The sequence below is a fragment of the Eretmochelys imbricata genome, chromosome 11, assembly GCF_965152235.1.
Source record: "Eretmochelys imbricata isolate rEreImb1 chromosome 11, rEreImb1.hap1, whole genome shotgun sequence".
Classification (NCBI taxonomy): Eukaryota; Metazoa; Chordata; order Testudines; family Cheloniidae; genus Eretmochelys; species Eretmochelys imbricata.
The window spans coordinates 51,588,562-51,600,572 of NC_135582.1; the positions used below are offsets into that span (position 1 = coordinate 51,588,562).

At 40.6% G+C, this 12,011-nt stretch overlaps 1 protein-coding gene across 1 annotated transcript in view; it reads left to right on the top strand.

The window, feature by feature from the left end:
* Positions 1-10,827, top strand: part of COL3A1 (collagen type III alpha 1 chain) — a 67,448-nt gene extending 56,621 nt beyond the window's left edge. The window contains exons 39-51 of the mRNA XM_077829756.1: positions 280-441; positions 579-686; positions 2,084-2,191; positions 2,686-2,739; positions 2,916-3,023; positions 3,921-3,974; positions 4,084-4,191; positions 5,558-5,611; positions 5,828-5,935; positions 6,645-6,930; positions 8,590-8,777; positions 8,930-9,172; positions 10,681-10,827. Coding sequence (XP_077685882.1) covers positions 280-441; positions 579-686; positions 2,084-2,191; positions 2,686-2,739; positions 2,916-3,023; positions 3,921-3,974; positions 4,084-4,191; positions 5,558-5,611; positions 5,828-5,935; positions 6,645-6,930; positions 8,590-8,777; positions 8,930-9,172; positions 10,681-10,827 — 1,728 coding nt within the window. The remainder of the gene's footprint in view (positions 1-279; positions 442-578; positions 687-2,083; positions 2,192-2,685; positions 2,740-2,915; positions 3,024-3,920; positions 3,975-4,083; positions 4,192-5,557; positions 5,612-5,827; positions 5,936-6,644; positions 6,931-8,589; positions 8,778-8,929; positions 9,173-10,680) is intronic.
* The last annotated feature ends 1,184 nt before the right edge of the window (positions 10,828-12,011 follow it).

Below are 12,011 nucleotides of genomic sequence, written 5' to 3' on the forward strand. Positions count from 1 at the left end.
GAGGAAAAAAAATCTAGATTTAGGTGAGGGGATAGGCTTTTATATAAAATCAGGCCAGCCTTTCCAAATGTAGGTGCCTAAAGTTAGGCATCCAAGTCTGCATTTAGACACCAAAACAAGTGATGTATTTTGCATAGGTTCTGAACTCTCACAGCTCCCACTTACTTTAATGGAAATGGTCTGTGTTAAATTGATCATGATGAAGTAGTATATAGTGTTGTCTCATCTAGTATATCCAATATTGTATCTGAGTTTTCTCTCTTTAAAATTCATGTATAGGGCAATCCAGGGCCACCTGGTAATGTTGGAGCTCCTGGAAAGGATGGTGGTCCTGGTCCGGCAGGTAGCACTGGTCCGGCTGGTAGCCCTGGAGGTGCTGGTCCTAAAGGTGAGCCTGGCCAACCAGGTGAAAAAGGTTCACCAGGTTCAAGAGGAGAAATGGTAAGTAAATTATTTCACAGCGTTCATTAAACCTGTGAATAGAAATTTAATAAGTATGTCATCAAAGGAAGATAATGATTCAAAGTCATATTTCAACTGAGTACCTAACACTTATTTATTTGAAATATTTTTGACAGGGTCCACCAGGTAGTCCAGGCCCCTCAGGTATAGTTGGTCAACGTGGTATTGTGGGACCGCCAGGCCTTGCTGGCAGACCAGGTGCTCCTGGCATGCCTGGCCCAAAGGTAAATGGAGGTTTATTGACATAATTTACCCTCAAAGATAATGCAGCTGACATTATGCAGTAGATATCTAATAGAGTTTCAGCCTTTCACAGAATTACAGAAATGTAGAGCTGGAAGACCTTGAGATGTTTTCAACTCCAACCCCCTGTTCTGAGGCAGGACCAAGTGAAACTAGACCATCCCTGACAAGTGTTTATCTAATTTGTTCTTAAAAAACCTCCAGTGATGCGGATTCCACAATAATCCTTGGAAGCCTATTTCAGAGCTTAACTACCCTTATAGTTAGAAAGTTTTTCCTAATATCTAACCTACATCTCCCTTGCTACAGATTAAGCCCATTACTTTTTGTCCTACCTCCGCTGGACATAGAGAACATTGATCACAGTCTTCTTTATAACAGCCCTTAACATATTTGAAGACTGCTGTGAGGTCACCCTTCAGTCTTCTTTTCTCAAAACTAAAGATTCCAGGTTTTTTAAACCTTTCTTCATAGGTCAAGTTTTCTAAACCTTTTATTATTTTTGTGACTCTTTTCTGGACTCTCACCAATTTGTCCACATCTCTCCTAATGAGTGGGCCCCCAGAATTAGACACAGTTTAATGACAATCCTGAATTCCACATGTAATGAATGTGACAAAATGTCTTGATAATAGGCCAAATCCTGAAGTCCTTACTTGGTTTGTACTTAGGCAAATTCTGACTGATGGCAAAGCTAAGTGAAAATTAAGTAGGGACTTCTGGGTTTGCTCCAGTAGTTAGAGAATGGCACGAACTATAAAGTTACTATCCAGACTAAACTTTCCCTGTATTGAGTGGTACTTGAATCTGGAGTTGTCTTTGGTCTCTACTACTAATATTCTTGGATTGTTCTGAGGATTATCTAAAAGTATATGAACATCCTCACACAACTCAAAAACAGAATAATTCACTAGTAAATCTTCATAAAACGTATCAAAATTCTGACACATCATGTCTCCAGTTGTACCACACTTCTCTGTTCTCTTTAACTCATTATTCAGTGGAAAGGCCCATGCAATTCATGAGTAGTTCTTCAGTGTTAATGCCACTCATTACCAGCTATTCATTTGCTAAATTTTCATTATGTACCTTGCTCAAAAAATATAAGACAAACAGAACATCACGTTCATCCCACATCTGTTGGGCCAGATTCTGTTCTTATTTATTCCATAGTAATCAGTGGAGTGGCACTGGATTTTCACCATTGTAGCTCTACTGAAGTTAACCCACTCCTTCCTGGTCAGTGTTTTTGCACAGGATGCTGCACTTGATTGGGGAGGGGAGGAGAGGGAGAGAGAGAGAGAGACCAAGAACTGAATAATTTGATGACATTACAAAAAATCAATATGTAATGAACCCATTTCATTTTTCTATGCAGGGTGAAGATGGTAAACCAGGCAGCAATGGTAACCCAGGAGAACGTGGCGCTCCAGGTCTACAAGGTCCTCCTGGTCTAAGTGGCTCATCTGGAGAATCTGGCAGAGATGTAAGCAGATATTTCAGATTTTCATGCTAGACTGTGAATTATACACAGGCCTGTCTAAGGGGGAACTACAGTGGATTTAGAATCCCACCCTGAAAAGCCTGGTGCATAGGGGAACTGGCCCAACACCATTCTCATTTAAAAGGATGCAGCCGGTTCCCCCTAGTCCAACCTACCCTCTCTGTAGGCCATGGTCCTATCCTAACTGGTGTCGACCAAAGGAACACTCCCTTCACTGTTACAAGTGCAGGGGCTGCAGCTGTGACAGATCCTTATAAGGGCTACACAAGGGGGCAATATGAATCTCCTGGCATGCTGTCTTCCTGAAAATCTGCAGAAGGGCTGCCTACAACCTGGTCCTTTCTGTGAGGGCTGTATTTAAATCATTTCTGTCTCCCTTCTTCTTTTGAGGAGCATTATCCTGATTAAGTCTAAAACATGTTGGCTATGCCGTAATGCTGCGAATATTTAAACTTTTACCTCTCCGTGTTTTTCAGGGTAACCCTGGATCAGATGGCTTGCCAGGTCGTGATGGATCCCCAGGACCCAAGGTAGGAGGCATTAAGTATCTATGGCATGTATAGATTGCCAATCCCTGAGGTATCTAGGTACTGATCTGTACTGCACCTGCTGTCTCTACGGCATCAGTGAGGTGTTGGTTACATATGCACTATGTTGTAATAAATAGATGTGTTTCTGATGCTGGCTGTTGTGAATGTCTCTGCAGGGCGATCGTGGTGAAAATGGTGGCCCGGGTTTACCTGGTGCCTCTGGTCATCCTGGGCCCCCAGGGAACGTTGGTCCAGCTGGAAAAACAGGTGAAAGAGGACATCCGGTGAGTGCAAACACGACAGAAAGCACCTACTGTCCATTTTGTATTGTTTTACCAGATGCAATCTGTTTTATACACTAACAGAGAGCACGGGAGTATGGAAGAGTCAAACTGTGTGTGTGTGTCTGTCTGTCTGCAGCAGTGAAAGGCTCTGGCTGGGGAGAGGCAGCAGGGAAAGTCTTTCGCTGTGGTGGGGAAAGGTTCCAGCAGCAGATACTACACTGCTAAAAATATCAGTGTAGACACAGAGAGGCACTGCTTGGACAAATGGAGAGCCATATAGGGATATACCCCAGGCATCAGGGGTCTAGGGCACTCTATTCACTTAAGCAGTGCCTCACTGTCTACACTTCTGTTTATACCTGGGCATGCCGTGTACTCTACATGCTGCCATAAGTGTGAACCTTCCTAAATCATAAATAGCTATGCACAGTTTAAGCTCAAACCCATAGAGTACTTTTTGATGCCACATAGTCAATAAGCCAACCAGACTGTCTCTCTTTACAAACTATGCTTTGCCTGTACAGCACTAGTAATATTATAATAGCTGAGGGAGTTGTGCACTTTGGAAAAGCCCAACCTCTCACCAAATGTTGGGTCTAATCCTATAGGACACCAAGTGCCTCCCGACAGGAGCCAAATTCACTTGCACATGAGGCCTGGTCTAATGTATCAAAGGGATTGTTTAAGTGGAGCTGGCTATCAAGTAGATTTTGTAGTCTTTGTTACCAAATAATATAAGAAACTTATCAACAGAAAGCTAAGCTCAATTACTAAGTTTGTGGACTTCCTCCCTACTTTCTGACTAGCTCTAGTATCTGCACGTACTGTCTCTCTAGAGAAAAGAGTATGGCAATTGCATTTGATCATGAATATCTCTCATTCCTTTTTTGTCCCTAGGGTCCTTCTGGTCCCGTTGGCCCTGCTGGTCCTTCTGGTGCTCGTGGTGCTCCAGTAAGTCCCCCTTTAAAGCACTTGGACTATCAGTTCTGCCATTTTCTGGTTTTGACAATTTCTCCTACTTATTTTTATATCCATTTTTATTACTAATCTATTTTTAAAGGGTGCCCAAGGTCCTCGTGGTGACAAAGGTGAAACTGGTGAGCGTGGCAGCAATGGCATTAAGGGTCATAGAGGATTTCCTGGTAACCCAGGTTCCCCTGGTCCCCCTGTAAGTATTATGTTGAAATTTTATACTAAGGCTATAATTCTTCTTTCAATTACAGTGATTCAATGCCAGGTTACAGAGAAAAAGAATTCAGCGTTATGTAATTTACTAAAGCATCTGTGTATTTTAAATATTAAAGACAATCAGTAGTCTTGATCCCGATGTTACACCAAGTGGGGACAAGGATGAATAAAGATCTCAATGGATTCATTAGGTTCCTAAGACACAAAACTGGGTTTGAGAAAACCACTTTGAATGAGGCTTCTGGTTTTGTTTAGGGTAAATAATATTCACGTTTATGGTCTGTGACTTTGTCAGAATCCTAGTGTTTTGCTCTTGAGATTTTCAAAGGTGCCTGTGGGATTTGGCTGCCCAGTTTTGGCTAGAAATTAATGGCAACTGAATATCCAAATCCTTAATTTGGCTTTGAAATATACTACCCTTAGAGTCTGAAGACTGGATTTTTTGTTGCCCTGCAACTTGTGTAGTCATTTACACCAGGCAAAGTGAGTGTGAAATGCTATCAGATCAGAACTCTAGTGTTTTACATGCACTGTGCACTCATTTTGTTTAGCTATTAATGACTACACAAGGCACAGAGCAACAAATAATCCAACCCTAGGTATATATAATTGTCTTCACAGTCATATAATTCTGCATGAAGAAGATTTGTATTTAAAGGAATTTTAACTGTAAAGCTTCCACTGACTCTAAAGAGAATCTACAGACCAAACCCCATGCAATTCTCTAAAAACGAATGGGTTATGTAATGTCATAGCAATGCCACAACTGTAATGGCATTGCATGTAAAATCTAAATGAGTAGAGGCCATGATTAAAAAGCCATTAACCAAAATTTACCATACTGTGGCATCTGATCTGCGGCTCACTACTCTCATGGACAGAGTAAAATCTTGACAGAATTCCATTAACTTACATTTTTCAGTAGGAAGCTATTAGCCCTATTTATTCCTTGGCAATTCATCAATAAGTAAATGGTCATTTACTCTTAATTTATTTAAAATAATTGATGTTTGCAGAATCCTTAAAAGAAATCCTGCAAATACCATAGTCAGCGCTGCAGTGATAGTTTTGTGTATTCCAATAGAATTAGGGCTTTAGCCAGAGCCCACAGAAGTCAATGGGAAGACTCCCATTGGGCACTGGATGAGACCTTATACTTTTCTGTTTAGAGAATGACCAGGTTTTATTTGTCATATCTGAGCTTGAAAAATCTTTTTTCAATTATTTGCTTTACATAAAAAAATCTTTAAAGTTATCTATTAAAATGATTACACAAGAAACATCACAAAGATTCCTGCTGCATCCAGTAGGTTAGAGAATATTTATGACCCATCTTCTTTTAACAGGGTCCTCTGGGACCACAAGGTGCAAATGGAAGTCCAGGAGCTATGGGAGCGAGAGTAAGTAACATTTCCTGATTAAGCAAATCCAACTGTGTTAGAACAAATGTTTTGAACTAAAAATATGGCAACTGTCAAATGGCAAGAGCTAAAGAACCAGGAAGCACATGATAATTCATAAGAATGAAGTGCTTTAAAATACTTTTTAATATTTGAAATAATGCATAAATAACATATGCGATCTTTTATATTTAACCGTGTTTGTCATTGTTCTAGGGTCCCCCTGGCCCAGCTGGTCCTCCTGGAAAGGATGGTACGAGTGGTTACCCAGGTCCCATAGGTCCTCCAGGCCCTCGTGGTAATCGAGGTGAAAGTGGGTCTGCGGTAAGTGGACAGCAAGCACAACTTTCATTAAATGAACAGCTCCTTTTTATTGATCGATCTATCATTAAAAAGATGAACCTTTCTAACACTGTGCATGCTGGAATGACAGCTAATGTAGAATGTATCTACCCACTGAGCACCAGGGGCTTGATCCAAGTCCACTGAATTCAATGGAGACATTTAATTCATTAGGCTTTGGCTCAGGCCCCAGATAAGCACCAACATTTCCCATTTAATATGGGAGAGCAAAATCTCCTCTTCTCTTTAAAGCCTTGACAACTCTGCGGGCTAGTGTGAAGTAGAGGCGGGCTAGTGTGAAGTAGAGGCAGGCTAGTGTGAAGTAGAGGCAGGACTACAGCCTACTTTCCCCATCTGGGGAGGCTAGTACTCTCAGTTTAGTTCATTGCCTTTGTTCCTTAGCCATATTGTGGCTGCTCTGCATGCATGAGTACAAGGGCTCCCAGCATCTTCTTCATCTCTACAACTCAACTTGAACAAGGTGGCCCACAATTTGACACTGAATTAGGAAGAGGATGGGCTAAACTGGTCCCAGAGTGGCTAACGGTAGAGCTGAGTGAAAAAAAAGCAATAAAGGTTTTTCTGTAACTAGCACTGTCCTTAGCTTTATATTTATGGTCCATATAGTACTTGTATGGACTTGGGTCTGAGCCTGCAATCCTTAATCAACATTATGTTCTTTATTTCCTAGGGTTCACCTGGCCACCCAGGTCCCGCGGGTCCCCCTGGACCTCCTGGGGCTCCTGGTCCATGCTGTGGGGGAGGTGATGGCATTGGTGGTTTAACTGGTGAAAAAGGACCATCATACTACTACGGAGACCAGCCATCTGAAAACAAGGTCAATATGAACGACATCTTATCTTCAATGAAATCAATTAACAACCAAATTGAAAACATCGTTAGCCCTGATGGCTCCCGGAAGAACCCAGCTCGTAACTGCAGAGACCTGAAATTCTGCCATCCTGAACTCAACAGCGGTATGTTAGATTTTTTTTTTTTCAATATTGGTAATACCACCTGGATCTTGAATTGTTCTGTTTGCAGTGTGACTGTACTCTGAAAAACGAATATGAACCATTTGCATTGTCATGGCTGGGCTTCTCATATGTCAATAAAAGACTGTTTTCTAACGGCAAGCACCACAAAGTAAAGCTGAAATCTGAAACTCCATTTTGGTTCTCTTTTTTGTACATCATCATTAGTAACCGAGGGCCTGATCCAAAGCACAGTGATATCACTGGAAAGATTCCTATTGGTTTCAGTGGAATTTGCTCAGACCCAAAGTCACAGCAGGGCAAATCAGGCCCTGAGTGAGAACTGTGCAACCATATTTTCTTTAGAATATACCCTTGGTTTCACCCATGAAACTTTGTTGCTCCTCTACAGGTGTCAGAATTTTCTTTTTTTTTTTTTAGTAGAACTTGCAGTTTAATTGAATTTTGGGGGTGGGAGCGGGGAAAGTGGGAAAGCCTCATTGAAATAGATTTATTATTAATACTTTCCTGATAAAATAACATGGTGTTTTACACCAAAATATGAACCCTGCATGCAATGCTTCTCTTTATATCTGAAAAGTTGTTTTGTAATAGGTTTATCAAATTGAATCAAAACTTTATTTTTTAATTTATTGTCCATTAAAGAACCAAATAAGTAACAAATGGTGTAAAAGCAGTAACATAAAGTCTAATTACAAAAAGATTACACTTAATCAAAAGTTTTAGAGGTGCTGTAATCTTTATCATGATCTGTTTTCCATGAAATCCAAACAAACAAAAATAAGCATTCTTCAAAATGCAGAAATCTGCTGAAAAATAATTGTCGTCATCAACTTACAGCATACCATTCCAAGAGCACAAAGTATGGTAAATGTATCTTCCGTTATAATAACTTAAATACAAACTCGTGGAGAAATGAAACTACTGACATTAGAATGCTGACTTTAAAATCAAATTCATCATCAGCATATAAAGAGAGCAACCCCACTGTCGTCGGTGGAGTCTTAGGCCAATAAGAAGTTTGCCCCCAAATGATTTGGGCCCTGATAGAACAAAGTACTTAGTATAAGTAAAAAGAACAGGAGGACTTGTGGCACCTTAGAGACTAACAAATTTATTAGAGCATAAGTACACCTTCTCTGTATGTGTATATATATATATCTTCTTACTATATGTTCCATTCTATGCATCCGATGAAGTGAGCTGTAGCCCACGAAAGCTTATGCTCTAATAAATTTGTTAGTCTCTAAGGTGCCACAAGTACTCCTGTTCTTTTTGCGGATACAGACTAACATAGCTGCTACTGGTATAAGTGTGATTTTTAAGTAGGTCCTTTGGCTTCAATAAGACTTCTCAGATGTTTAAAGTTAAATATCTGCTTAAGTCCTTTGCTGGCTGCAGACCATATGTAACACAATTTAAAGAAAGCTAGAATTTCTCTGACAAGTCATCTTAGAGCATTTGAATGAGATCATACATGGTCTCTTTGTGCCATCTTAATTCTTCTCCTGGCTTGTCTTCAGTCAAAACTTTCATACCTCTTACTCAATGCAAGCATTTGAGACAGACATACGCTTTAGAACATATGGGTAAAATAATCAAATTCCTCTCCTGATTTTCTGCTATTTTATGTCCCTCTAGGAGAGTACTGGATTGATCCTAACCAAGGTTGCAAGATGGATGCAATAAAAGCATACTGTAATATGGAAACTGGTGAGACATGCATCAATGCTAATCCCAGCAGTGTGCCACGTAAAAACTGGTGGACCAGTTCAGGAGCTGAAAAGAAACACATCTGGTTTGGAGAGTCTATGAATGGTGGCTTCCAGGTAAGAAATATTAGATCTTCTCAATTAATAACCTAGGCAGCAATTCTTATATTTCGTTCACATCACTGATAAGTAATACCATGGAATTAATTTAATCTAGTAAATATATCAGCAGTTAAAAAAAAAAGATTGTTTTGTGTGTTGTACCACAGTTCAGCTATGGAGATCCAGAGCTTCCAGAAGATGTTTCAGATGTGCAGATGGCATTCCTTAGATTGCTCTCTAGCCGCGCCTCTCAGAATATCACTTATCACTGCAAGAACAGCATTGCTTACATGGATCAGGCCAGTGGAAATGTTAAGAAAGCTCTGAAACTGATGAGTTCCACTGAGAGCGAGTTCAAGGCTGAAGGAAACAGCAAATTCACATACGCCGTTCTGGAAGATGGCTGTACTGTAAGTACACAGAATTTTTGTAAGATAGCACCACATATAGGGCTAGATGGGATCCTAGCCGTGCAGGGACACTGGAAAGAGCAAAGACTCACTCACCCGTTGCAAGGGCTGGACACAGTTGCAGCTGTGATGCTCAGACAGTACACTCCAGAAGCTTGAGTGAGGTCGGACAGGGAATAGGTGGAATCAGTGCTGGTGCACCGGTTTAAGTGGAGCCAACTGCGGGTATATCATACGCTTTGCCAGCAAACCAAGGAGCAGGTACTGGCAGGCATTATGCCACTTCCCGGGACCGGGCCCTCTGCACTGGCCCTTGCTACAGGCTAAATGCTAAAAACAGCTTTGAAATCAACAGCTCTGTTTGTGGAGTAAGATGTTATTTGAAACTGTGCTTTACAAAGGTCTTCTTTTAGATGCCCCCTTTTCTTTCTCCTTTCATCCAAGTCATGGTGCTGAAATTCTGATTCCACCCCAAACCTAATTCTATTCAATCCAAAATGGAGTTTTTGTTGAACCAGGAATTGAATATGAAGGGCTAGATTGTCCCAACCATGCAAAAATTCACATGGGAGAAAAAGCTATACACTAAGACAGAGGTAGCCTATAGACAATTTCATCTCCCTTTGAGGTAGGTGCTTTGGCCTATGTTTCCAGGTAGCACTGTTCCATGACCATATATAGCTGGAGGGTACTGATGCCATGAAGTCTACTCATTGATGGGTTCACTTGAGGCAGGACTGACATCATCCAGGATAAAGCCACAACTGAGGGGACTCCCCCTACTCTTTGGCAGTATGCTCAGCGCTGGCAGGTACCAGAAACAGGCAGGGAACCATCTGACAGCAACATGCAGGCAGCTAGTCTAAGCCAGTTGTAACAGCAAGTGATGAATGGCAGTTATGATCAAGAATGCCAGTTGATGTGAATAACAGCAGTCTGTCTAGACAGCAGAAACTAATGCACAACAGCTTCCATAATTGCTGGTCGCTGCTGCAGTGATCTGAGGTCTCAATGGCACAAAAGATACACATGCACATCACAGAAAGTGCAACTTAAACTAGTATGAGCCTGGTTTACACTGCAACCTCTTGCTGCTGTTTTTTTGCATGCACGAGACAAATGCGAAGTGCAGCTTATTTTTTCCTGTTTCCCTTTCCTGTGCTCAGTGCACAAGGAGGGGGAAGCATTTCTCAGTGCAAGGCTGGAGCATGCATGCAAAAAAACGCATGGTGTCTGTGTAGCCTAGAGCGTGTGCCAGAGATTTGTTCAGGGAGCTGTAACCATCTGATGCTTGCCCCCTACCTAGCCCAGCCTTCGAACACTAATTAAGAGCTCTTCTAAACATATGCCTTTCCAAGAAGATAATGATTAGGGAAATGCAGTACTTTGAATGGTGCAGGGGATGGAACATCGGTGTGAGGAACAAGAGGTGTGAAATTAAGTAAAATAACCCCCCTGTAGAACTATACTGGATTTCTCTAAACTGATTTTCTCTTCAATTTTTGCAGAAGCACACTGGAGAATGGGGTAAAACAGTCTTTGAATACAGAACACGGAAGACAATGAGGTTGCCTGTGGTGGATATTGCTCCCATGGATATTGGTGGTCCTGATCAGGAATTTGGTGTGGACATTGGCCCAGTCTGTTTCTTATAAAATCAAGGATATCGCTTTTTCTAAAACCCCAGCAAGCAAATCCACACTCTCCTTTTGTTTTAACCTTGTCAACTGGTACAGGTGCTCAACTGTATCCCAGTTATTTATTTACAAATTTTCTGGAGGAAACAAAGGTAATTTGACAAAGGGTTAATTGTTTTTAATTACACAAAATACAATAAAAATGCTTTTTGCTTTTTTTAACCAAATTCCATCTTCAAAACATGTCTCCGTGGTGCTATAATAAAACTTCAACACTCAACAAAACAATACTGTCTTCTATTAGTTGAATGAAAGCCAATTTACACAGCACTGATTGCTCCCAGCATCAAAGTTTACCCTAAGACGCAGTCCGTAAAGCTAGAAAGACTTCCCCGTTTCAACTACCTCAACATGGACAGAAACTGGGATGAGTTTGATGAGTTACAGCAAAAAAAACCAAACAGCCAAATCAAAATACATTGGAACCATTGGTTAATTCAAAGGAATTATTAGGTATACAATTGTATTTTTCTTTACTGATTAGTTTGAACACCCTAATGTTACAATCCAACAATAAAATTATGGTATTCTGTTTTCAAGGGTGCTTCTATACTTTCCTGTCATTGCTGGTCAAGACCACTAAAATTAGGGAAGTGTAAAAGACTAATGTGATGGTGCTAATGTATTTTTCACTTCTAAATCTGCAAGACAGGTTTAGTGACTTCCATTAAAGGATTAAAAACAATTGTAAATGTCTCCTGTCAGAGATTAGGATTGGCCTACTATTTCTGAGGTCATTCCCTTCTCACTCTGTAAAAGTCAAAGATGCAGAATTGTGAGCTTCTTTCATCACATTAACACATTTGTAGTGTTGAAGGTTAACCATCTTTGTAAGCTTTTATATTGTTGTTGGTCTTTACCTTACAGAGACACACAATAAATATCTTAATAAAACTCCTCATTTTTCCACTTCACTACTCTTATCCTTTCCTCCCAACTTTACTAACAGGGAAGCAAAGTTATAACAGAGTCCAGAAAAAGGACTGAGTGATCTTTCCTCAAGCAAAATGGCAGGATTTCACCCAGAGAGTTTACAATTTAGTACTAAGAAATGCTACCTGCTGCACTAAAGTATTTTTTTACTTAGAAACTTAAAGTTAAAACTACCTGTGATCAGCTTTTTGGACTATCATTCCAGTACT